This window comes from Erinaceus europaeus, chromosome 2, assembly GCF_950295315.1.
Source record: "Erinaceus europaeus chromosome 2, mEriEur2.1, whole genome shotgun sequence".
Lineage (NCBI taxonomy): Eukaryota > Metazoa > Chordata > Mammalia > Eulipotyphla > Erinaceidae > Erinaceus > Erinaceus europaeus.
Genome location: NC_080163.1, coordinates 65,221,255 through 65,249,166, shown reverse-complemented (window position 1 = coordinate 65,249,166; position 27,912 = coordinate 65,221,255). Strand labels below are relative to the sequence as shown.

At 41.5% G+C, this 27,912-nt stretch overlaps 1 protein-coding gene across 10 annotated transcripts in view; it reads left to right on the top strand.

Moving 5' to 3' along the window:
* The window catches only part of TACC1 (transforming acidic coiled-coil containing protein 1), a 171,619-nt gene that overhangs the window by 116,914 nt on the left and 26,793 nt on the right, over positions 1–27,912 (top strand). For 7 of the 10 annotated variants that reach the window (XM_060182402.1, XM_060182365.1, XM_060182374.1 and 4 more), the window contains 2 exons: positions 20,929–22,030; positions 27,036–27,096. In XM_060182402.1, the coding sequence (XP_060038385.1) occupies positions 21,228–22,030; positions 27,036–27,096 (864 nt within the window). In that variant the 5' untranslated portion in view covers positions 20,929–21,227. The remainder of the gene's footprint in view (positions 1–20,928; positions 22,031–27,035; positions 27,097–27,912) is intronic. The other 3 variants (XM_060182417.1, XM_007516722.3, XM_060182411.1) reach the window with 1 other exon arrangement.

Here is a 27,912-nt window from a genome sequence, read left to right as displayed (position 1 = left end):
GCTGATGTAGCACATATCTGTATGTACTTGACTATCATACTGTAGCTTTAAACATCACCCACTGAACCCTTCAGCGTTGGCCTGTGATTTCACAAAATCATTCTGTGATTGAAGAGACATTAGATGAATGATGACAGCTGGACTACTGTCAACAGCTGATCCAAAATTAGATTCCACTGCTTCATTTTCTCTCCCTCTTCTCTTATTCCCTCTGCTTGTGTATGTGTGTGTGTGTGTTTTAACTTTCTGAGCCTTTTTTTAAAAAAAAACTAAACTGGAGTTAAATACCTCGGGGGTCCGGCAGTAGTGCAGTGGGTTATGCACACGTGGTGATCCTGGTTTGAGCCCCTGGCTCCCCACCTGCAGGGGAGTCGCTTCACAAATGGTGAAGCAGGACTGCAGGTGTCTATCTTTCTCTCTCCCTTGTTGTGGTGGTCTGGTGTCGGGCTGCACCGCGGAGAAGAGAGTGGACGTCCAGAGCAAAGGGCTACACAAATCTTTATTATAGGATGGGGGGTTTGGTTCAGACCACGTGGAGCCAGCCGGCAATGGCTGTCCCCACTACCTGACCACGGGGGGGGGGGGGGGGGGGGGGGGAAGCAGGGAGCGAGACCTCAGAGAGGGAGAGCTGAGAGCCCAGAGAGAGGGGGGGGTGAGGGGGCTTTTTATTGGGCGACAACCAGGGGTGACGTGTAGGGCCAGGATTGGTTGAAGGGGGCACTGCTAGGATTTCGCAGGGCGTACTAAAACCTGGGGGCGGAGACTGCATCAGAATAACTCCTCAGCAACACTCCCTCTCTGTCTTCCCCTCCTCTCTCGATTTCTCTCTGTCCTATCCAACAACAATGACAACAATAAAAACAACGATAAACAACAAGGGCAACAAAAAGGGAAAAAAATAACCTCCAGGAGCAGTGGATTCATAGCGCAGGCACTGAGCTCCAGCAATAACCATGGAGGCAAAATAAATAAAATAAAATAAAATAAATACCTCATAGGTTGTTGTATCCAGAAACCCAAGGATAGTTACAATAGTGTGATCAGGAGGACTTTTTCGAGAGTGGGACAATTCAGATACAACCACTAGAGGCTGGGCTTTGCCATTATCTTTCCTGAGGACCCAGGTTCAAGTTCAGACCCCCTCCTGCAGAGGGTAACTTTATCTAAGTCTTATTTTATGAAAATTATATAACAGAAGAGCGGTAGTTAGCTCCATGTAGAAAGGAGGTAAAGGCTATGGTCAGAGGTATGTGTGTTTATTTACTACTGTTAAAATTTCTTTCTTTTTTTATGGCCACCAGTGTTAACCTTGGGGCTTGGTGCCTAGCATTATGATTCCACCACTCCCTGTGGTCATTTACTATTTCATTTGATAAGACAAAGAAATTGAGGGGCAGGGATAGAGAGAGACATCTGCAACACTACTTCACCACTTGTGAAGCTCCCCCTACTTGTAGGTGTAGACCAGGGGCTTAAACCCATGTCCTTACACATGGCAAAGTGCATGCTCAATTGGGTGTGCCACCACCCAGCCTTTATTTATTTATAGCTAAAGAATGAGACATGATAGGACTAAGCATCCATCATTGTGGTGGGGGCTGACCTTAGATCTGGGTCGTGCACGTGGCAAAGCAATGTGCTATCCTGCTTGATCCCAGCATTTTATAGAAACTGATTTCTCTAATAGTATATAACTAACGTCTCCTCATGTCAGTATCTATCTCAAACCATAGTTTTTTAGCTGGGGAGGTAATGAAAAGGTAGTTCTTCAGACTGTCATGCCTGAGACCATCCCCCATAAACCAGATGAGCAGCATTCTGTGTTTGCTCTCATGAAAGAAAGTTAAAAAAAAAAAAGTTTTGTACCTGTGTGTGTATATATGTATTAAGATTTAAATCATTGAGCTGAATTCAAGGCAGCTAGTAATGAGAACACTAAAAAACTGTGAGAAATACTTCCCTTGCCCTTTTCCTGGAGAACAGAGAAATGTTGTAGGTTTTTGGCCTGTATTCCAAAGATAATGCAGCCTTGGGCAATCATGAAACAAGTTACTTTCTGTACTACATGGAAACAGCCTTTGTTCTTGGTAGTAGATAAGACTATTTTTCTACTATCTGTAGCCAACCTGTAGCATTTTTGGATACATTAAAATATGATTAGATAGCACATATAGCTGGTAGGGTTTTCTTTTCCCTGACTGCAAATGACATAGCCTTTTTTTCTCTCCTAATCACCTCCCTCCTACCCCCTCATTTCTGTCTGTCTTTCTTTCCCCAGAGCACTGCTCAGCTCTGGCTTTTGATGGTACGGGGGATTGAACCTGGGACCTCGGAACCTTGGGCATGAAGGTCTTTTGCAAAGCCATTATGGTATCTCTCCTGCCTTTCTTCTTTCTTATTTATTTATTTATTTATTTTAAATTTATTTATTTTCCCTTTTGTTGCCATTGTTTTTGTTGTTGTTGTTGTTGTAGTTATTATTGTTGTTGTTGTTAGATAGGACAGAGAGAAATGGACAGAGGAGGGGAAGACAGAGAGGGGGAGAGAAAGACACCTGCAGATCTGCTTCACCGCCTGTGAAGCGACTCCCTTACAGGTGGGGAGCCGGGGGCTCGAACTGGGATCCTTACGCCAGTCCTTGCACTTTGCGCCACCTGTGCTTATCCTGCTGTGCTGCGCTACTGCCCGACTCCTACTTTTCTTCCTTTTCTGGCATATGTGATGTCAGTGATAGAACTGATTACCTAATTCTACAATTTCTGTGATTGGTCTCTGGCCTGTCTCTCCACTCTCACCCTTATGTGACAGATTGTGTCTATAGGACATTCCCCCCCCCCCACTTTTGGAACACTGGTGCAATTTTATAATTATTATTTATTTATTAGATAGAGAAATTGAGAGAACAGGGGGACTTAGGGGGAGAGACACCCACAGCAATGCTTCACAACTTGTGAAGTTTCCACCTTGCAGGTAGGGGCTGAAGGCTTGAACCCATATCCTTGCACATTGTAACATCTGCTACCACCTAACCCCACTGATGCATTTCTTTTCTTTTCTTTTCTTTTCTTTTCTTTTCTTTTCTTTTCTTTTCTTTTCTTTTCTTTTCTTTTTTTATTAAAGAGGAGAATAAAGCATTTACTTATATATTTTGCAAGATGATGCTAGTTGGCACTACAGATTTGGGATACAAACAGGCAGAAGTCCTACCCAACCCCCATTCCTTCTACCCTAGATGACAAGAGACACATAAAAGGGCTGGGAACTGCCCCTCTCCAAAAGGTAGAAGTTAAGTTCCAAGATGTGTGAACAAAGAACCAGTCACCAGCCATCATCATGGTACTGCCTGAAGATCTGGGTAATACTTCCAGGGAGGTTAGCCATGCTTGTTTAACAGACAAACAAACAAAGCCTCAGTTATCATCAGAAGTAGATAAGGCTTGAAGGTTCCCTAGTGGCCTAGTGGGATTTCAGCCCCTGGGTAGACAACTCCTGATTTGTAGGATCTTAGGATGGTAGACAGCTAAGAACCAGAGAAGCCCAAACGTCAAGTGAGGGCAGAGTGGGGATCTGAGGATCTCTTAGCTGAAGTCGGACTTTCTGAAGCTGTAACATAAAATAAAACTCTTGACCCAGCTGGATTCTCAGAAGCTTCCCCCAAAGATGAGAGGTTAAGAGCAGGCATTTTGTGGCATACCTGGTGGAGCATACATGTTATCATGTGCAGGAACCAGGGTTCAAGCCCCTGGTCTCCACCTGAAGGGAGAAGCTTCATGAGCAGTGGAATTGTGCTGCAGGTACCTCTCTTTCTTCATCTCTCTATTTTTTTTTAAAAAGAATTAATTTATTTATTAATGAGAAAGATAGAGGAGGAGAAAGAACCAGATATCACTCTGGTACATGTGCTGCCGGGGATTGAATTCGGGACCTCATGCTTGAGAATCCAATGCTTTATCCACTGTGCCATCTCCCGGACCACTCTTCATCTACATTGCCTCCTTTCCTTTCAGTTTTGCTCTGTCTCTATTCAAAAAATGAATAATTAAAAAAAAAAAAAAAACCAGACATTTTATGGGAGGGGGGAGGCAAGTTCCCCATCCCTCTTCCATTTCAATACTGTTCTGTCTGGGGCGGATTCTGGGACCACTGGCATGAGGGGACCAGCGTGCATAACCAGAGACAGCATTGAGGTGAGCGGAATGTCTGTGGACCTTGAGAGGGGGGTAGGTGGGGGCCAAATACAGTGTGTCCTCTGTCATTCCATGGTATGCAGAGCCTGTACCCATGGAAGGCTAATTAATTCCCAGGAGCCATTTTCAAGGCTGAGAGCTTCAATGGCTAACACATGCATGGCCACAGAAGGACTCCCTGTCTCCTGTCTATCACTCTCTCTCCACCTGTGATAGTAAAGATCTGTGGTGGTGGTGGGGGGAACTTCCTCCTCTGCGAGTTAGGACTGGGGATTTGAACCTGGGTCCTTGAGCATGGTAACGTGCACTCTACTATATGTACCACTTCATGGCCCCTGCCCAGGTTTGAGTCCCAGCACCACATGGGAGTTGCTGTGACACATAAGGAAACCTCAGTGCTGCTCTCTCTCTCTCTCTCTGTGTGTGTCTTTCTGTCTCTCTATCTGAATGAGAAAGTGGCCTGGAATATTGAAGTATTGTATATATGAGGCATACACAAACACACTAAAATTCAATAATTTTTTTTACATGATATTAGTTTATATCCTGAATAAGCATGAAAGGCATACACTGTTTCAGAGCACCCACAAGCAGTTCACACAGCCTTTTAGATTTAGGGGAGGCTGATTATTGAACGGAAGATCTCTTCAACAGCAACACATATGGCAGAAGTGGGAACCGTTGGTCTATTTTTGGATTTCTTCTGTATTTGCTTTGAATTCATCTACAAGTCTAATCTTATTCTGTGGTTCAGCATGCCACCAGGCAGTGCTGTGCTTGTCAAAATTGTTCATACTCATCAAACCCATTTCAGGGAGAGCTTTTCAGCAGTTGGGGGAGCGGTGTGGGGGGGGAAATATAGAGTTTTTGTGAAAATGGAAGGATGAATTGAGTGAGCTAGTTACATAAGAGTGTTTTTAAAACTTTTTTTTCTTTTATTTATTTAGATAGAGACAGAAAAATTGAGAGGAGAGGGGGAAGGAGAAAAAGAGACACCCACAGCCCTACTTCACCACTTGTGAAGCTTTCCCCCTTCACATGGGACTAGGGGCTTGAACCTGGGTACTTGTGCACTGTTATGTGAGCACTTAGCCAGGTGCCTGGTCCCCAGAGAGTGTTGTTTTTTTTTTTTAATGAAAAACAAGGACTGTCAGCTGTGGTTAGACTAAGGAATGGAGCTACTGAGAATGTGGGTATGTTGGTTCTCACTGGATGTTACTTGTGGTGTGATAGCCAAAAAGCAGGTTTTGTTTTAGGGCAACACTAGTTATGTGGGGTCAGCTGATTCTGAGATACTGCAGATTAAGAGTCAGATCATTCCTTTTTGAGTATGTGTTCAGTTTGGTTTTACATTCTCTTGACTCCCCAAACTGACTAAAGTCAATAAACAGTGCTGTCTCATTCCCACTCTCCCACCCTGTCAGTTTGTTCTGCTGGTACCTGGATCCGGACCAGGGTGGGGTTAGTAGCTGACTTGGTATAAGATGGGCAGGTTTATTCACCTGACATCTGACTTGAGTATGAAATACTGGGGCAGAACTTCAGCCACCTGTGCTGACAGGGAGACTAAAGTCAGATGAGTGACATTTATTTTCTTTCCTCATTCCACTGTGCTGGGTGGCAAGGCTTTTAATGCAGCAGATTAAACTCTAATCCCTAGAATTTAGAGTTGCCCATAGGTTGCTGGGGTTAAAACCTTGTGGCTTCCACTGAGATTAAGGAGGGAGGACCTGTTTCATTTTACCTCCCCCATTTTGGGCTAACACTGTGTGAGGTTTATTGAGAATTTTCTCGCTGGGGTTTCTCAACTTATTAAAAGGAGTTCAAAGGAGTTAGTTGCAAGTGAAGGGAAGTGAGAGGATCCTAGCTCTAATGGAGAAGATGAGGGTGGAAGAGAAGAGAAGGCTACCAGGCAGCCAAGTGAAAGGTGATTCTTGTACATTTCTCCTTGGTCTCTGAGAGGCATACAATTAATGGTGACATAGTATGGGCAACAGAACCAGAGGTTCCCAGAAGTGGATGAATAAGGGAATGCAGGAGTAAGGACTGTTCTATTCTTTTTTAAATTGTATTTTATTTATTTATTAATGAGAAACATAGGAGGAGAGAGAAAGAGCCAGACATCACTCTGGTATAGGTGCTGCCAGGGATTGAACTCAGGACCTCATGCTTGAAAGTCCGATGCTTTATCCACTGCACCACCTCCCGGACCACAGGACTGTTCTATTCTTGACAGCTCATAGTGGATGACTGTTGTTAAAATTCAGAGGCTCCAGCTGGCGGGGCTAGCTTCACGGGCGGGTAACAGAGACGACCAGAGACATACGGCTGGGCAGGGAAGCTGTAATTCTTTATTCAGGAACAACGATTCATAAACTAAACCAAACTAATCACCAAACAGAACTCTGCTGCCTCTTTCCCGCCGCGGCGCCAAGAACTTTCTCTAACTCTGCCACTCTGGAACGCTGTCGGGGTTCCTAGGGGCGGGGCCAAGCAGGCCTGCGAAACTAACAGGACTGATCCAGTTCTCTTGGCGGGGGAGAGCTAGAACAAACCAATGTAAAGCATACAACAGATGACATTGTGTCAAGTCTGTGGGTGAAACAACAGTATTTGGGTCCAGGGACACTATGAGGGTCCCTATGAGGTGAGGGTTTAGAAAAAGCTAAGAGAGGAGAATGAGGTAGAAATTATGTAACTAACACATTTTTTTTTCCAATGTTGTGATTAGCTTCTACTTTCACATAGAAATGTAGAAACTCTCTGTACTTAGCAGAATTAACAATATATTTCCAGACTGGTTTCTACCCCCCCTTTTCATTTATGCATCTTTAAATCAGCTTCCAAGTATTATGTCATAAATATTCCAAATATGCCCCTCTAAAACATTTGGACATTTTCATATATAACTTGAAGCCATTATAGTATTATTCTTAATGTACAAAAATTGCTAAAATAAAAAAAATAATAATGCTTTGTACTCAATTATACCACAGTTACATTGAGATTAAGAGAATTTTTTTTTCACTTAGATAATGCAAACAGAACTATTCAGGAAGACTACACTGGGTGAACTGTCTTCTGGCTTATAGTACCCCCTTTTTTATTTTTAGATTTATTTATTTATTTGCCTCCAGGGTTATTGCTGGGGCTCGATACTTGCACCACGAATCCACTACTTCTGGAGGCTACTTTTTTTTCCCTTTTGTTGCCCTTGTTGTTTTATCGTTGTTGTGTTTATTATTGTTGGTGATGTCATTGGTATTGGATAGAACAGAGAGAAATGGAGAGAGGTAGGGAATACAGAGAGGAGGAGAGACAGACACCTGCAGACAAGCCTCTCTGCTTGTGAAGCAACTCCCCTGCAGGTGGGAAGCCAGGGGCTCGAATCAGGATCCCTATGCCAGTCCTTGCGCCTGGCACCATGTGCGCTACTGCCCAACTCCCTATTTTTACATTTATTTATTTTGGTTTTTAATTTATTTTTTATTTTTATTATCTTTATTAATTTATTGAGACACCTAGAAATTGAGAGGAAAAGGGGTGATAGAAAGGAAGAAAGAGAGGCGGGGTGGTGGTGTACCTGGTTGAGCACACATGTTCTGCAAGAACCCAAGTTCATGCCCCCCAGTCCCTACCTGCAGGGGGAAAGCTTCATGAGTGGTGAAGCAGTGCTGGTGTCTCTCTGTCGCTCTCCCTCTCTATCACTCCGTTCACTCTCAATTTCTGGCTGCCTCTATCCAATAAATAAATATAATCAAAATAAAAAAAAAGTGTGTGGGGGAGAAAGACACCAGCAACACTGCTTCACCACTCTGAAAGTTTCCCCCTGGCAGGTGGGAACCCAGGGCTCAATCCCCAGTCCGTGCGCATTGTAACATGTGCGCTCAAGCAGCTGTGGCACCACTTGCCCCTGATTTATTCTGGCACATGCAATGCCAGGGATCAAACTTAGGATCATGCTTGAGAGACCAGCACTGTGTCACCTCCTACAGTCCCCTGTTAAGTCCTAATAATTTGCTAAAATGGTTCCGAACTCAACTCTGAATGACACAGGCAAAGTGTATGTGGGGGTTGCAGAGCCTACATGAACCTTCCTTCTGGGCGCACCACACTTCTAGCACTTCAGGGTGTGGATAAGTCTAACTGGAATAGCTCCTTGTTGTTGAGAATTTGTTTGTTTGTTTTTCTTTTTGATAGAGACCAAGAGAAATCCAGAGGGAAGGGAGGGGCAGGAGAGGGATAGAGAGAGAGACAGCCCTGTTTCACGAACACATGTGGAGTTTCCCCTTGTAGGTAGGGACTGGGGACTTGAACCCAGCTCTTTGTGCAAAGTAATGTGTGTGCTCTGCCAGGTGTACCATTACTTGGCCTACTGTTTAGAATTCTTTTATTTTATTATTATTTTTTAAATATTCAGCCCTGGTTTATGGTGTTGCATTGCAGGGGTCTGAACCTGGGACCTTGGAGCCTCAGGTATGAGTCTCTTTGCATAACGATTATGCTGTCTACCCCTGCCCTAAGATATATATATATTCCCTTTTGTTGCCCTTGTTGTTTTATTGTTGTAGTTATTGATGTCATCGTTGTTGGATAGGACAGAGAGAAATGGAGAGAGGAAGGGAAGACAGAGAGGGAGATAGAAAGATAGACATCTGCAGACTTGCTTCACCACCTATGAAGGGACTCCCCTGCAGGTGGGGAGCCTGGGGCTTGAACCGGTATCCTTACGCCAGTCCTTGAGCTTTGTGCCACGTGCCCTTAACCCGCTGCACTACTGCTCGACTCCCTGCCCTAAGATATTTTCTAAATCCCTTTATCTCTGTTTTTTTTCTCTTTATTTTAAATCTATTTTTTTTAAACAAAAAGATATTTACTTATTAATAATGAAGAGATTGAAAGGGGAGAGAACCAGAGCACTAGTATGGTAGATGAATGCTAGGAATCAAACTAGAGACCTTATACATGCTTGCAAGTCCAATGCTCTAGTCACTGTCCCGCCTCCCTAGCTGTTTTTGACTGAAACTCTCATGACAAAGGCACGATTGATTAAATCATTGACGATTTATCATCATGGGCGATTGTTTTGTTTCTAGCATACAATACTCTCTTATAATAGCAAATGCATATTTCTATTAAACTAAAAAGCTGATCATTCTTATCAAAGCTCTAGTGATAGTTGTCTATACTCAGATATAATCAAGACCTGTATTTATACAAATGACTGGTGTCCAGACCTGTCCCGGGCTTCAACTGAGCACTTGCATCTGGATGCATGTAGGCAAGTGCAGCATTGGTGTTTGGATGGCACCCTGTTAGTGTTACTCAATCCTTCCCAATAGCTCAAAGAAACCATCCAAGCTACATTCATAGTAATTCAAATGCATGGAGAGAGAGAATTCACATACATAAGTTAAATTGTCAGCACACTTTTTTTTTAAATAATTTATTTCTTTATTGGGGAATTAATGTTTTACATTCAACAGTAAATACAATAGTTTGTACATGCATAACATTCCCCAGATTCCCATTTAACAATACAACCCCCACTATGTCATTCATCATCTTTCATGAACCTGTATTCTCCCCACCCAGCCACCCACCCCAGAGTCTTTTACTTTGGTGTAATACTCCAATTCCATTTCAGGTTCGACTTGTGTTTTCTTTTCTAATCTTGTTTTTTAACTTCGGCCTGAGAGTGAGATCATCCCATATTCATCCTTCTATTTCTGACTTATTTCACTCAACATGATTTTTTCAAGGTCCATCCAAGATCGGCTGAAAATGGTGAAGTCACCATTTTTTACAGCTGAGTAGTATTCCATTGTGTATATAGACCACAACTTGCTCAGCCACTCATCTGTTGTTGGACACCTGGGTTGCTTCCAGGTTTTGGCTATTACAAATTGTGCTGCCAAGAACATATGTGTACACAGATCTTTTTGGATGGATGTGTTGGGTTCCTTAGGATATATCCCCAGGAGAGGAATTGCAGGGTCATAGGGTAGGTCCATTTCTAGCCTTCTGAGAGTTCTCCAGACTGTTCTCCACAGAGGTTGGACCAATTTGTATTCCCACCAGCAGTGCAGGAGGGTTCCTTTGACCCCACACCCTCTCCAGCATTTGCTGCTGTTACCTTTTCTGATGTATGACATTCTCACAGGAGTGAAGTGATATCTCATTGTTGTCTTGATTTGTATTTTTCTGACAATCAGAGACTTGGAGCATTTTTTCATGTGTTTCTCGGCCTTTTGGATCTCTTCTGTGGTGAATATTCTGTCCAATTCCTCCCCCCATTTTTGGATGGGGTCATTTGTTGTCTTGTTGTTGAGTCTGGCAAGCTCTTTATATATGTTGGTTATTAAACTCTTATCTGATGTATGGCATGTAAAGATCTTCTCCCATTCTGTGAGGGGTCTCTTGGTTTGGGTAGTGGTTTCTTTTGCTGTGAAGAAGCTTTTTAATTTGATGTAGTCCCATAGGTTTATACTTGCCTTAGTTTTCCTTGTAATTGGATTATTTTCATTGAAAATGTCTTTAAAATTTATGCAGAAAAAAGTTCTTCCAATATTTTCCTCTAAGTATCTGATAGTTTCTGGTCTAACATCCAAGTCCTTGATCCACTTGGAATTTACTTTTGTATTTGGTGAAATACAGTGATTCAGTTTCATTCTTCTGCATGTTTCAACCCATTGTTTCCAACACCATTTGTTGAAGAGACTCTGCTTTCCCCATGTAATAGTCTGGGCCCCTTTGTCAAAGATTAGATGTCCATAGGTGTGGGGCCTCATTTCTGGGCTCTCAATTCTATTCCACTGGTCAGTGTGTCTGTTCATGTTCCAGTACCAAGCAGTTTTGATGACAATGGCCCTATAATACAGTTTGAGATCTGGGAGTGTGATGCCTCCAGTTCTGTTCTTTTTTCTCAAGATTGTTTTGGCAATTCTAGGTCTTTTCTGGTTCCAGATAAACATTTGTAGCATTTTTTCTATTCTCCTAAAAAATGTGCTTGGGATCTTGATGGGGATAGCATTAAATTTGTAGATGGCTCTGGGTAATATATTCATTTTGATGATGTTAATTCTTCCAACACATGAACATGGAATATCTTTCCACTTCTTTGTGTCTTTTTCAATTTCTTTGAGTAGTGACTCATAATTTTCAGTATATAAGTCTTTCACTTCTTTGGTTAGGTTTACTCCTAGATATTTTATTGTTTTTGTTGCTATAGAAAAAGGAACTGATTTCTGGATTTCAATTTCTTGTAGCTTAGTGTCTGCATAGAGGAATGCCACTGACTTTTGAATGTTAATTTTATAGCCTGACACCTTACTGTATTGCTTGATGATTTCCAAAAGCTTCTTGCTGGATTCCTTAGGTTTTTCCATGTATACTATCATGTCATCTGCAAATAAGGAGAGTTTGACTTCTTCTCTTCCAATCTGTATGCCTTTCATTCCTTGCTCTTGCCTGATTGCTATGGCAAGAACTTCCAACACTATATTGAATAGTAATGGTGATAGTGGGCAGCCCTGTCTAGTACCTGATCTGAGGGGAAATGCTTCCAGTTTTTCACCATTGAGTATGATGTTGGCTGTAGGTTTGCTATATATAGACTTCACTATCTTCAGGAATTTTCCATCTATTCCCATTTTTTTTAGTGTTTTGATCATAAAGGGATGTTGTATTTTGTCAAAGGCTTTCTCTGCATCTATTGATATGACCATGTGGTTTTTGGTCTTGCTTTTGTTGATGTGGTGGATCACATTGATTGATTTACATATATTAAACCAACCTTGCATGCCTGGGATAAACCCCACTTGGTCATGATGATATACATCTTTTTGATATACTGTTGGCTAGAATTTTGTTCAATATTTTCACATCTATGTTCATCAGAGATATTGGTCTGTAGTTTTCTTTTTTGGTTGTGTCCCTGTCTGCTTTTGGTATCAGGGTGATGTTGGCTTCATAGAAGCTGGCAGGGAGTATTCCAGTGTCTTCAATCTTCTGGAAGACTTTTAAAAGTAGAGGTATTAGTTCTTCTTTGAAAGTTTTATAGAATTCATTTGTAAAACCATCTGGTCCAGGACTTTTATTTTTGGGAAGATTTTTGATAACTGTTTCAATTTCATTAGCTGTGATGGATGGGCCTGTTCATGTTATCCACTTCCTCTTGACTTAGTTTTGGAAGTTGGTAGGTATCTAGGAAATCATTCATTTCTTCCCGGTTCTCTAGCTTGGTGGCATATAGTTGTTCATAGAAGCCTCGCATGATATGTTGAATTTCTGCAGTGTCTGTTGTGATATCTCCTCTTTCATTTACTATCCGATTTATTTGGGTCTTCTCCCTTTTTTGTTTTGTGAGTCTGGCTAAAGGCTTGTCGATTTTGTTTACTCTTTCGAAGAACCAACATTTACTTTCATTGATCTTTTGTATGGTTTTCCTATTCTCAATGTTATTTATTTCTGCCCTAACTTTAGTGATTTCTGTCCTTCTGGTTGCTTTAGGATTCCTTTGTTGTTCTTCTTCTAGGTCTTTTTTTTTTTTTTTTTATTAAAGAAAGGATTAATTAACAAAACCATAGGGTAGGAGGGGTACAACTCCACACAATTCCCGCCACCCAATCTCCATAATCCACCCCCTCCCCTGATAGCTTTCCCATTCTCTATCTCTCTGGGAGCATGGACCCAGGGTCATTGAGGGTTGCAGAAGGTAGAAGGTCTGGCTTCTGTAATTGCTTCCTCGCTGAACATGGGCGTTGACTGGTCGGTCCATACTCCCAGTCTGCCTCTCTCTTTCCCTAGTAGGATGGGTCTGTGGGGAAACTGAGCTCCAGGACACATTGGTGGTGTCTTCAATCCAGGGAAGTCTGGCCGGCATCCTGATGACACCTGGAACCTGGTGACTGAAAAGAGAGTTAACATACAAAGCCAAACAAATTGTTGAGCAATCATGGACCCAAAGCTTGGAAAAGTGGAGAGGAAGTATTAGGGAGGTACTCACTGCAAACTCTAGTATACTTCTGCTTTCTTACTTTGGTGCCATACTCCAAACTCAGTCAATTTCTGCTTTGCGTTTCTACTTCTTCTTCTTTTTTTTTTTTTTTTTTACACGCATAACATTCCCCAGATTCCCATTTAGCAATACAACCCCCACTATTTCATTCATCATTTTTCATGGACCTGTATTCTCCGCACCCACCCACCCCAGTTGGTGTAATACTTTTAGTATTACACCAACTTTTAGTTTGGTGTAATACTCCAATTCCATTTCAGGTTCGACTTGTGTTTTCTTTTCTAATCTTGTTTTTTAACTTCGGCCTGAGAGTGAGATCATCCCATATTCATCCTTCTGTTTCTGACTTATTTCACTCAACATGATTTTTTCAAGGTCCATCCAAGATCGGCTGAAAACGGTGAAGTCACCATTTTTTACAGCTGAGTAGTATTCCATTGTGTATATAGACCACAACTTGCTCAGCCACTCATCTGTTGTTGGACACCTGGGTTGCTTCCAGGTTTTGGCTATTACAAATTGTGCTGCCAAGAACATATGTGTACACAGATCTTTTTGGATGGATGTGTTGGGTTCCTTAGGATATATCCCCAGGAGGGGAATTGCAGGGTCATAGGGTAGGTCCATTTGTAGCCTTCTGAGAGTTCTCCAGACTGTTCTCCACAGAGGTTGGACCAATTGACATTCCCACCAGCAGTGCAGGAGGGTTCCTTTGACCCCACACCCTCTCCAGCATTTGCTGCTGTTACCTTTTCTGATGTGTGACATTCTCACAGGAGTGAAGTGATATCTCATTGTTGTCTTGATTTGCATTTCTCTGACAATCAGAGACTTGGAGCATTTTTTCATGTGTTTCTCGGCCTTTTGGATCTCTTCTGTGGTGAATATTCTGTCCAATTCCTCCCCCCATTTTTGGATGGGGTTATTTGTTGTCTTGTTGAGTCTGGTAAGCTCTTTATATATGTTGGTTATTAAACTCTTATCTGATGTATGGCATGTAAAGATCTTCTCCCATTCTGTGAGGGGTCTCTTGATTTGGGTAGTGGTTTCTTTTGCTGTGAAGAAGCTTTTTAATTTGATGTAGTCCCATAGGTTTATACTTGCCTTAGTCTTCCTTGTAATTGGATTCGTTTCATTGAAAATGTCTTTAAAATTTATGCGGAAAAAAGTTCTTCCAATATTTTCCTCTAAGTATCTGATAGTTTCTGGTCTAACATCCAAGTCCTTGATCCACTTGGAATTTACTTTTGTATTTGGTGAAATACAGTGATTCAGCTTCATTCTTCTGCATGTTTCAACCCATTGTTTCCAACACCATTTGTTGAAGAGACTCTGTTTCCCCCATATAATAGTCTGGGCCCCTTTGTCAAAGATTAGATGTCCATAGGTGTGGGGCCTCATTTCTGGGCTCTCAATTCTATTCCACTAGTCAGTGTGTCTGTTCATGTTCCAGTACCAAGCAGTTTTGATGACAATGGCCCTAAAATATAGTTTGAGATCTGGCAGTGTGATGCCTCCGGTTCTGTTCTTTTTTCTCAAGATTGTTTTGGCAATTCTAGGTCTTTTCTGGTTCCAGATAAACATTTGTAGCATTTTTTCTATTCTCCTAAAAAATGTGCTTGGGATCTTGATGGGGATAGCATTAAATTTGTAGATGGCTCTGGGTAATATATTCATTTTGATGATGTTAGTTCTTCCAACCCATGAGCATGGAATATCTTTCCACTTCTTTGTGTCTTTTTCAATTTCTTTGAGTAGTGACTCATAATTTTCAGTATACAAGTCTTTCACTTCTTTGGTTAGGTTTATTCCTAGATATTTTATTGTTTTTGTTGCTATAGAAAAAGGAACTGATTTCTGGATTTCAATTTCTTGTAGCTTAGTGTCTGCATAGAGGAATGCCACTGACTTTTGAATGTTAATTTTATAGCCTGACACCTTACTGTATTGCTTGATGATTTCCAAAAGCTTCTTGCTGGATTCCTTAGGTTTTTCCATGTATACTATCATGTCATCTGCAAATAAGGAGAGTTTGACTTCTTCTCTTCCAATCTGTATGCCTTTCATTCCTTGCTCCTGCCTGATTGCTATGGCAAGAACTTCCAACACTATATTGAATAGTAATGGTGATAGTGGGCAGCCCTGTCTAGTACCTGATCTGAGGGGAAATGCTTCCAGTTTTTCACCATTGAGTATGATGTTGGCTGTAGGTTTGCTATATATAGACTCCACTATCTTCAGGAATTTTCCATCTATCCCCAATTTTTGTAGTGTTTTGATCATAAAGGGATGTTGTATTTTGTCAAAGGCTTTCTCTGCATCTATTGATATGACCATGTGGTTTTTGGTCTTGCTTTTGTTGATGTGGTGGATCACATTGATTGATTTACGTATATTAAACCAACCTTGCATGCCTGGGATAAACCCCACTTGGTCATGATGAACCATCTTTTTGATATACTGTTGGCTAGAATTTTGTTCAATATTTTCACATCTATGTTCATCAGAGATATTGGTCTGTAGTTTTCTTTTTTGGTTGTGTCCCTGTCTGCTTTTGGTATCAGGGTGATGTTGGCTTCATAGAAGCTGGCAGGGAGTATTCCAGTGTCTTCAATCTTCTGGAAGACTTTTTAAAAGTAGAGGTATTAGTTCTTCTTTGAAAGTTTTGTAGAATTCATTTGTAAAACCATCTGGTCCAGGACTTTTATTTTTGGGAAGATTTTTGATAACTGTTTCAATTTCATTAGCTGTGATGGATGGGCCTGTTCATGTTATCCACTTCCTCTTGACTTAGTTTTGGAAGTTGGTAGGTATCTAGGAAATCATTCATTTCTTCCAGGTTCTCTAACTTGGTGGCATATAGTTGTTCATAGAAGCCTCGCATGATATGTTGAATTTCTGCAGTGTCTGTTGTGATATCTCCTCTTTCATTTACTATCCGATTTATTTGGGTCTTCTCCCTTTTTTGTTTTGTGAGTCTGGCTAAAGGCTTGTCGATTTTGTTTACTCTTTCGAAGAACCAACATTTACTTTCATTGATCTTTTGTATGGTTTTCCTATTCTCAATGTTATTTATTTCTGCCCTAACTTTAGTAATTTCTGTCCTTCTGGTTGCTTTAGGGTTCCTTTGTTGTTCTTCTTCTAGGTCTTTAAGATGTGCAATCAGGCTGTTTATTTGTGCCTTTTCTTGTTTCCTAATGTGTGCTTGTATAGCTATGAACTTAGGACTGCTTTAGCTGTGTCCCAAATATTTTGATAGCTTGTGTCTTCATTTTCATTGAAGTCTCGAAACATTTTGATTTCTTCCTTGATTTCCTCTTTGACCCAGAAGTTGTTAAGAAGTGTACTGTTGAGCTTCCACATTTTGGCACTGTTACTAATCTTTTGTTGATTGTTAAGTGTTAGTTTAATTCCACTGTGGTCTGAGAAGATGCTTGGGATGATTTCAGTGCTCTTGAATTGGCTGATGCTGTCTTTGTGGCCTAACATACGGTCTGTCCTTGAGAATGATCCATGTGGATTTGAGTAAAATGTGTATTCCAGTTTCTTGGGATGAATGACTCTGAAAATGTCCAATAGTTCTAGTTTATCTATCTCTTCATTTAGCTCCCTTATGTCTTTACTGATTTTCTTCCGGGATGATTTGTCAAATTGAGATAGTGGGGTGTTGAAGTCCCCTACTATGATTGTGTTACTGTTAATATATTGCTGTAGCTCTTTCAGTAGAAGTTTGATGTATTTTGATGGCTTCTCATTGGGTGCATAGATATTAATAATTAAGTCCTCTTGATTGACTGATCCTCTGAGTATTAAGTAGTGTCCATTCCTATCTTTCTTAATCTTATCTATTTTAAAGTCTTATCATGTCAGATATGAGAATAGCTGTTCCTGCCCTTTTTTGTGGGCCATTGGCTTGTATGATAGTTTTCCATCCTTTCACTTTAAGTCTGTGTTTGTCTTGTTGAGGTAGGTGAGTTTCCTGTAGACAACATATTGTTGGGTTGTGTTTTCTGATCCATCTTCCTACTCTGTGTCTTTTAATAGGTGAATTCAGGCCATTGACATTTATTGATATCAAAGATTGAAGATATTTTAACGCCATTCTTGTAAAGTTTTAGAGTGTTTTGATATATGTTCTATTTGTGGTGGTCTGGTTGTTTATAAGAGACCTTTCAGAACTTCTTTCAGGGCAGGCTTGGTGATGGTTGCTTCCTTCAACTGTTGCTTGTCTGAGAAGGTTTTGATGCTTCCATCTAGTCTGAATGACAGTCTAGCAGGATATAGTATTCTTGACTGAAAGCCTTTCTCATTGAGCACTCGATAGATATCTTGCCATTCTCTTCTGGCCTGTAGTGTTTGTATGGAGAAGTCTGCTGCTAATCTTATGGGTTTTCCTTTGTAGGTGACTCTTTGTTTTTCTCTTGCAGCTTTGAGGATCCTTTCTTTATCCTTATTCCTTTCCATTCTAAGTATGACATGTCTTGGTGTCTTTAGGTCTGGGTTAATTCTGTTTGGGACCCTCTGGGCTTCTTGAATCTTTATGTCTTTGGTGTTGTCTAGACTAGAGAAATTTTTAGCTATTATGGCCTGGAGAATGCTTTCTTCCTCTCCTTCTCTTTCTTCCTCTGGTAAGCCAATAATGCGTATATTGTTTCTTTTGAAGTCATCGCATAGGACTCTGTTGTTGTTTTCAGCATCTCTTAATCTCTTTTTGAGATCTCTTACTTCTTTTTTAGTTGTCTCTAATTCATCCTCAATCTTGCTAATTCTGTCTTCAGCCTCATAGATTCTATTCTCTCTGCTCTCTACTGCTTTCTGGAGTTCATCTTTTTTGTTGCCCTGCTCTGATACTGTTTTAGCTTGTTCAGCTAGTTGCCTTCTTAGCTCAGCGATTTCAGCTTTCAGCTCTCTAATAACCATGAGATAATTAGAATTTTCTTCCATATTCTCATTTGTTGTTGCTGCATTTCTGATTACAATTTTTTCAAATTCTTTACTCACTCCTGTTATTATTTCCTTAGCTAATGTTTGGATGTTGAACTCGTTTTGTGCTTCACCCTCTGGAGGACTTTTAGCTGGACTCTTGTCCTGGTTCGAGTCCCCAATATTTTTTCTTGTTGTTTTAACCATTTTATATATTATGTTATGAGTTCCCTTTATCAGTACTTTTCAAATTATTGATCACTATTGCCTGGATTGACTTGTGTCTAAGTAATTTAATTAAAGGTTTTACCGTGGTGGAAGTTAACAGTTTTTTCAATCCCTGAGTTGGAGCTCAGTGGTGTAAAAGCCTCTTTTTTTTTTTCTTTTTTCTTCCCTGTAGGCTATGGGTGCCTGAGGGCTTTTAAACTATCAATAGGCTTCTTAGCTTAATCCCTGACTCCTGACCAAGAGATAAAGCAGGGTGTGGCAGAGATAATCCAGTGGTTATGCAAAGAGACTTTCACAGCCCCTCAGCTATGCCACCTAGGTATAGGTCTTCTCCTGAGTTTCCCCGTTAGATCTCTGTCCCCTCGTGTCCCTCCCTGTTGCTGCTCCAGATTCTGAGGGTAGTAGCAATGGAGACTCAGAGTTGCACTTGGTGAGTCTCTGGGGAGTCCTTTCCTCCCTTCAGCTGTCCCCTTGTTGGTGGAGCAGACTGGAGGTGGTGTCTCCACTGATAAACTGTTGAACTGTTAGCAGTCACTTAATCTCTCCTTAGGCCCCTCTCTCCTCTCTGTCACCAGCCACGCGTGCTTGTACTCACGGGTGATTTACTGGGTTCCTGTGGTCATTCTAGTCCTGTCTTGTTTCGGTCCGGGTGGTCTCCTTTGGTATTCCTAGTTGATCCGGGAGATGAGAGGAGAGGAGAGGTGAGGAGAGAAAGCGATCTGCTGCTCATAGCTCCGCTTCCGGAAGTCCTCAGCACACTTTTAAAATGTCCTTGGTAAAAGTTTATGCGCAATACAGTTTTTTTCAAAATTTTATTTATAAAATGGAAGTATTGACAAGACCATAGGATAAGACGGGTACAATTCCACAGAATTCCCACCACCAGAACTCTATATCCAACAGTTGGGTTTTTATTTTACCTTTGGAAAGTTTTTTTTTTAATATTTATTTATTCCCTTTTGTTGCCCTTGTTGTTTTATTGTTGTAGTTATTATTTTTATTGGCAAACGCTAGAAGAAGTTATTATTTTTATTGATGTTGTTGTTGGATAGGACAGAGAGAAATGGAGGGAGGAGGGGAAGACAGAGGGGGGGAGAGAAAGATAGACACCTGCAGACCTGCTTCACCGCCTGTGAAGCGACTCCCCTGCAGGTGGGGAGCTGGGGGCTTGATCCGGGATCCTTACACCGGTCCTTGCACTTTGTGCCACCTGCGCTTCACCTGCTGCACTATGGCCCGACTCCCACCTTTGGAAAGTTTTAAGACTGTGACAGAGAAAATAGTATAGTGCAAACTTTTATATACTCATCCCTGGATTCAAATGGCTATCAAGACTGCTTTTTTTTTTTATTTTAAAGAGACAGGCAGAAAGAGAATGAAAGAGATCACACTCAAACTTGGGTCAGGCACATGGCAAAGTAGCACACTATCCTGCCAGCTTCACATTTGCTTTTTGAAATATGTTACAGCTAGTCTCAGATGTCAGGCATTGGTGGCTCTTAAAGAATTATAGTACTGGGAGCCAGGCGGTAGCACAGTGGGTTAAGCATACATGGTGCAAAGCACAAGGACCAGAGTTAAGGATCCCGGTTCGAGCCCCCCACTCTCCACCTGCAGGGGGGTGGTGGCTTCACAAGTGATGAAGCAGGTCTACAGATGTCCATCTTTCTCTCCTCCTCTCTGTCTTCCCCTCCTCTCCCAATTTCTCTCTGTCCTATCCAACAGCAGCAATAACAATAACAACAAAGGCAACAAAAATGGAAAAAAATGGCCTCCAGGAGCAGTGGATTCATGGTGCAGGCACTGAGCCCCAGCAATAACCTTGGAGGCAGAAAAACAAAACAAACAATAAAAAAAGAATTATAGTACTGATAATAGTAAATATATGTTGAAAAGCAAAACCTACATTGTATGTTGGAACAGAGAATACTCCATTTTTAACCTCTAAAGATTAAAGTCTACTGCTCATTGTATAAAATTTTGAACCTAAAACCATCAGGTTTAAACTTTCATCTAAACCATTTATCTTAGGCTATACAGTTTTAACATACTAACACTTTCTAATAGGTTGGTGGTCAAATAAGGCTTTTCTTCAGTAGCTCTAGTTGGTATAATTATTGTTTATGTATTTCAGATGGAAAAGTTTGTTTTGGGGTTTAGTACCAGCATTTCCCTTTCAGGATGCACTGCCACCCTTTCTGAACTCTAGGGGGTGCTTAATAAAGACAAATCTGTTGGGAGTCGGGCGCAGCAGGTCAGGCACAGGTGGCGCAATGCGCAAGGACTGGCGTAAGGATCCTGGTTTAAGCCCCAGGCTCCCCACCTACAGGGGAGTCGCTTCACAAGTGGTGAAACAGGTCTGTAGGTGTCTTTCTCTCCTCCTCTCTGTCTTCCCCTCCTCTCTCCATTTCTCTCTGTCTTATCCAACAACAACAACAACAAAAATAATAAATGAATAAAGATAAATCTGTATGATCTTGACATTTGTCTATGTGAGTTATGCTAGTAAAGACTATTTACCAATACCAAAAAGATAATTACTTAATAGATGGCTTTTGTGTTTCGTTTTAGAATTAGAAGAAGCTGATGAACAGCTGGTAGCAGAAGTGGTTGAAAAATACTCACCTGAAACTTGTTCTAGACCATCCAGAAATGAGGCATCACAGCCAACTCACTCAGTCAAGGAAATCAAAGAAGAGCCTGAACAGGATGTTAGCAAAATTTTAGTCGTGAGGCCATTTTCAATAGAAACCAAGAACTCCACGGATATCCCTGTAGCTCTTGGAGCAAAAACGATTTATGGCTGTGTAGCTGCTAGCTCAGGTGAGGCTTTGCCCTCTTCCACAGCAGAACCCATCCAGGACAAGGGAATGATAGAAGACACTATGGGGGTCACACTAGAAGCTTCCACCGAGGCTGACCGAAAGGCTCACAACTCCTGTCCAGAGTCTGTGCCCAGCAGAAGCAAGCTAAGACAGCCCAAACCTGTTTCTCTGAGGAAGAAGGTGATTTCCTGTGAGTTGCCAGAAACTGAAGTTGCTCTGGAGGACACTCTTCCTCAGGCATCATGTCAGCTCAGTGCTGATGAAGTGGACGGGAACACACTTCCTTTGCTTGGAGGCCTCAAGATCCCGACATCTCCCCCTGACTTGAAGGAAGCATCTAGCACTCCCAGTAGTGACACCAACGATTCAGGTGTTGAGCTGTCAGAGGAGTCAAGGAGCTCACCCCTGAGACTTGAGTTTAACTGCACAGAAGGTGTGGAAAATGTAGAGCCCAGGAAAGCCCTTCCAAGGAAGCTTGGCAGGAAACCGGGTAACAAATCCAAAACACAAAAAGATGGCCTCAGTAAGCCAGCAGACTCCCAAGGTACAGATCAGCCACAAGCCCTGGCAGCAGAAGACTCTTCTTTCTCCAAAGCACCTTTGAAGCTGGATCCCAGTCAGTGGGATGACCCCACCTTCAACCCCTTTGGAAGCCACTCCACTCTGCAGAATTCTCCACCCATTTCCTCCAAAGGCTCCTATCACTTTGACCCCGATAACTCTGATGAGTCCATGGATCCCTTTAAACCAACCACAGCTTTACCAAGCAGTGACTTTTGTTCTCCTGCTGCTAATCATGTTAATGAAATCTTAGAATCACCCAAGAAGGCAAAGTCGCGTTTAATAACGTGAGTGAGGATGGGTTGTGGGTGTTGTATTCTGTTTACTGTGAGTCGAGCAGTCAGCTGCTTTTGATCTTAGTGAATTTAAGTCATCTTTGACATACAATAGGCCACACATAAAAATGTATGACTTTATACTGTGGACTTCACTGTTTTGCCTAGCTCTTGTGTGAATTCAGAAAAACTAGCTCCCCACCCATCCCGCGCCCCAGATGTCTGCCTTGTTTCGCAGCTTATCCAGTTAATGTTTGTGCCCTACTCCCCACCTCTTTCCTCCCATACTTTCTGTTTAAAAAAAATTGCAGAAGCTAGGTAGGTAGAGGTTTTTTTTTTTCGGCTTTCAGATGTTTTGCTGGGCTGTTGAGAATTGCTTTGTATACAGAATTCAGAGTGTCATTGCTAGCCACCATCTTTGAACTTTCTTGTCCTCCTCCCACCAAAGATTTGATTTATTTATTTAGAGAGAACCATGCACATCGCTCTAGCATGTATAGTGCTAGAGACCCCACACATGCAAGTCCTGCAATGGAAAACTGAGCCACCTCCCTGACTGCCATCTTCAGACTTTAATGTGGCTAAGCCAAACATTTGAAGCCCACCTGTGAAGTAGCAATAACGTGTAGAAAATGGGGTCTGTCACCTAAACGGAAAACTTGTTGTTGTTGATAGGAATTAACCTACATGGTTGGTAGGGAGCCTCCATGTTTAGCTCTGGCTTCTTACTTAAGGAGGTAATTTTTATTCTTTTTTATTTTTTTCCTCCAAGCTATTTTTTTTTTCAAAATTTGATTAATACCAGTTTACAAGATTATAAGATATAGGGGATATATGACATACATATTGATATAGGGTATAGTTCCACACCAGAGCCCTCAAGGAGGTGAATTTCTAATAAGACTGCAGAGTATTTTAAGTGAGCACGTCAATGTGACTAAATCTCCAGGGTGTCATCTCCCTCCCCTTCTCCCGAGTTACTTTTTTTTTTTTTCCCACAAGGTCCTTGAAGTCCTCAGTGATTGCCTTAGACCATATTCTGCATGGATTCAGTTTAGATTTGCTATACTGTTACCTTACACAAAATGTGATGACAGTATAGTCCGTCGTGACATTTTGCTAAAGATTAAACATAAAGGAGGACCAATGGCAAGGAGGATGAAATATGAACAGGGAGGATGAGAACAAGTACCATATTTCCAGTCGCTGTAGACCAGTCAGAAATATCATTTTTAGCATGACGATGACATTAAGGAAAACACTTGGCATAAGGGCAAGTCTGTGTAATACTAAGTATGGATCAAAATACTGGTATCTATAAGAAGTCCTGATAAACTAATCTTAAAAGATAAAGCTATATTAACTTGAATGAGATTACTAAGAGAGATGCATTAAAGAAATAAATACCAGCAGTAAAATATCTTCAAGTCTTAAAGTGTCAGGCTAAAAATGAAAACAAGTCCCTTAGTATTTTTTTTCAAAAAAGAAAAGCATGAGGGTTGGAGTGAGGACTCAGCACTGGAACACAGGACTTACATGACTGAGTCCACATAACCCCTCCAGGCTGGAGCCTTGGCACCACTGCATGCTCAGTTTCTTTTGGTCATAAAACCAAAATAGTTTAAAATAGTTTTTTTTTTTTTTTTAACATATTAAAAGGTTTATGCTAGCAAGAATGATGAATTCTTCTAGAGAGAAAGGTTTTAAAAACAGTGAGTGAGCTGGGGAGATGACATAATGATAATACAAAAAGACTTTACTATCAAGAGACTGCAGAGGTTCCAGGTTCAGGGGGTCGGGCGGTGGCGCAGTGGGTTAAGCGCACGTGGCGCAAAGCGCAAGGACCGGCGTAAGGATCCCGGTTCGAGCCCCCGGCTCCCCACCTGCAGGGGAGTCACTTCACAGGCAGTGAAGCAGGTCTTCAGGTGTCTGTCTTTCTCTCCCCCTCTCTGTCTGTCCTATCCAACAATGAACAACGTCAACAATGGTAATAATAATAACCACAATGAGGCTACGGCAACAAGGGCAACAAAAGGGGGAAAAATGGCCTCCAGGAGCCGTGTATTCATGGTGCAGGCACCGAGCCCAGCAATAACCCTGGAGGAATAAATTAAAAAAAAAAAAAAGTTCCGGGTTCAATTCCCAGCACCACCATAAGTCAGAGCTGAGTAGCACTCTGGTTAAATAAACAAACAAATAAAAAACTTGAGTATTGGGGAGTCAGGCTGTAGCACAGTGGGTTAAGCGCAGGTGGCGCAAAGCACAAGGACTGGCATAAGGATCCTGGTTCGAACCCCGGCTCCCCACCTGCAGGGGAGTCGCTTCACAGGTGGTGAAGCAGGTCTGCAGGTGTCTTATCTTTCCTCCTCTCTGTCTTCCCCTCCTCTCTCCATTTCTCTCTGTCCTATCCAACAACGACAACAACAATAATAACTACAACAATAAAAACAACAAGGGCAACAAAAGGGAATAAATAAATTAAATTAAATTAAATAAAAACTTGAGTATTGATCTAGACCAAAAAACCTCAAGCAATGTAGCAATCATTTATCTACAAGCACTGTACTGTCCCCAGAAAGTCTAGGGGAAATGATATGTCATTTCTTTGATCTGTTCTTTGACTGTATGTGAGCAGTTAAAATTAATTGTTGCTCTCAAAGTGCTGTTCTGTGATTTAAAATTACCGGTTGAGGTCTAGAAAGTGCTTGGGCCTTGTGTTGGTCAGGTCATTGCCCAATGCTTCCCAATGTGAGGATCTGTGAATATGGGCAACTTCTCCCTGGAGTGGTTGACCAGGAGTCATTTAGAAGCTATCTCCTTTTCATTGCATTTGAAGGCATGTAGCCTATGCATCCATGTTAGATAAGACTGAGTCTGTCAAAGGCAGAGAAATTTAAATTTACCTTGTATGTTATTTTGAGTAGCACATCTCTCAAGTCCTACTACCCTCACCTGGTAGTATTTTTCTCCCATCTTGTATTTTGGCAAGTGAACTCATACCTTACAGATCTTTTTACCTCTCGCAGTTAAAACTCATGTCTTTTTTGTTCTTTCTACAAGTGAAGGGTACTCAGTCTGTTGAATAACTCTGGGGTTTCTTTTCAGCCAGTCATGGTAGGGGAGACTGAAAATGTACATGTGGTAGAATTGCATGGAGTTAGGTATTCTGTTAACAGGTTATTGTGTGGTTTTTAAAAGAAGGGATATGATTGACTTCTCAGATTCTTTTGCTAAATGAAGACATCACGTGGGGTTTTGTGACCCGAGTAAGCTAAATTCTGTATTTTAAACATTTGGTGATAGGGAGTAGATATAAGATACTATATTCTCAACACTTTCCTTTTTCATGGACCTCCTCTAACCTCAACAGCTAGACATTTAAATGTGTTCAGCAGTTAAAAAAAAAATCATCCTTAAATACTTACAGATACTTGAAAACTTGCTTTTCATCCTCAAGTTAGATTATACAGCATATCTGAGTGTTTCTGCCACTTTCTTTCCTTGTTGAGGTTGAGGTTCCTGATAATCATTCACTCACGGGTGATAATATTCATGAGTATAACATTTTTTAATTTGTATCTCATCTCATAGAAAGAACATTGTGGTCTTTTGTACATCTACCAGAGTAGAGATAATTATTCCAGGCTTTACATGATTCTTTTCTCCATGTGTCTGTCTCTTGTTTCTAATTTTATTGGTGCATCAGGACTACTGAACAAGTGAAATTTCTCTGTTTTCTGTTGTAAGTACTTCTGCTGCTGTTTCTGTTTGTCCCTGGGACTCTTGGCAGTTTTCCTGTCCCACCTCCCCTCCCCAAGACCATCTCTCCATAGCATGTTGGCTTCTGTTTCTAAGTTTATTTAGTGATTGCATTTCATTTGCCACTTCATAAGCAGCTTTTTATACCTAAAGCAGCTTTTTATACCTCTGCAATTATACCTAAAGGAGTGGAACTCAGCCTTCCTACCTTAGGTACGAGAGCTTGCACTCCCCAGCTTGGCAAGCCTCACACGCGTGCTGTGATGCTTAGTGTTGGCTTGGCCCCAGAATCTTCCCAGCGCTGATTTGAGGGACTGCTCTGCTACTGAATGTTGAAAAACAGTTTTTCTTTCTTTCTTTCTTTTTTTTTAAAGTCTTTAAAGCTACTGGCTTGGAGCAGGAGCTACATTTGACGAGTCAACTCATTGTGAATTTAGTGGCTGAGGGTGGCACTTAGCAAGAACAATTGGACAGAAAATGACGCATCAGGTAGTGGCTGTGCTGTACATTCTGGTAACTCCTATGCTTTGCCTCTTGCATTTCCCACAGGAAAAGAAAAACTTGTGATTTGGAATATTGGGGTCTTTAAGTTCATCAAAAGAGAACAGAATCGTCACTAGTCTTCAGATCCCAAATTATATGATAATATGATTAATATAATATAATTAATATATAACCTGAACTTTACCCAGTTTTAGCTGTGATGCTCACTTTTCACCTTACTACATAATAGGAATGGTAGCAGTTTACTCAAAATGAATTTGTTGTACTTTCTGTTGACCTCAGTTCTTCTCTGTTAGCCATACAGGTCTGGAACTACTGATCGGACCCAGCTTTTGTGCAATAAAAAATTTTTAAAGACTCTGGTCCAGTGTGGTAATTTTTCTCATGAGTGTCAAAGCCAAGTAAGGGTTAGATGAACTGAATGTCTCTAGATGTGGAGGGTGCTCTCTGAAAAGCTTTGGTGGTGTGTAACTGTAGGAATCTGAGTACCAGTGTGTAACGTCTCACTCTGAGTGAGGAGATCCTTTCAGAGAATGAGGTAAGCTAGGACTTGCCTTGACCTGTCTCTTGGGAGAAGACTCAGACAGGATCGGGGGGAATCTCTGTAATGTGTAGCTGTATGACTTGTGTGGTGCTGTCTGCTTTGGCTTCTACCCGCACACACTGCCATTTCTGCTCCATCTCATAGCTTGGAAGTTGTCGGTGTGATTACAAACCAGCCTGGATTGTTTTTCTTCTTTCTTTTTCTTTCCAGGAGTGGCTGTAAGGTGAAGAAATATGAAACTCAGTCTCTGGCATTGGATGAGTGTTCTCAGGTAAGTCTACGCCTATCATCAGAATGCTTCTTGCAGGGGTTAGGGGGTGGCGCATCTGGCTGAGCGCACATCTTTCAATGCGAGAGGGACCCGGGTTCAAGACTCTGCTCCCCACCTGCAGAGGGAAAACTTCGCAAGTGGTGAGGCAGTGCTGCAGGTGTCTCTCTCTCTCTCTCTCTCTCTCCCTTCCCTCCCCTCTCGATTTCTGGCCGTCTCTACCTAATTAATAAAAATAAAGATAAAAATAATTAAAAAAAAAAAATGCTTCTTAGACCAAACTAGAGAGTGCACTGGGGGCAGGAGATAGAGTAATAAATTTGAATGATTACCTGTGTACTCAGGTAAGGAAACTTAGCAGATTTTAATCTTTATTGGATAGAGAAATCATGGGGGGGGAGATAGGAAGGGACACTTACGGCACAATTTCACCACTTATGAAACTTTCTCCCTGTGAGTGAGGACTGGGGACTTGTACCTGGGTCCTTGCTCATTGTAATGTATGCTCAGCCAGGCATACCATTGGTCGCTAGGCTACCCGAAACTGTCAGACTCTTGACATCCTAGACTAATCTGAGAAGACTCCTGAGGAACAGGGAACCCTTTCACAGTTATTCTTTTTCCAGTTTAGGGGAGAGGTAAAGTTTCCTCTCATTGTAAATCTTTCCTTTATGAATTCTACCAAGCTGTGCCTTTACAAACGTTTAGGGGCACTAGAGGGGAAATCTGAAATATTATAGTTGTACCCAGGTTAAATCCCCAGCACCACCAGAAGCCAGAGCTGAACATTGACCTGATAAACAAAACAAAACAAACCAA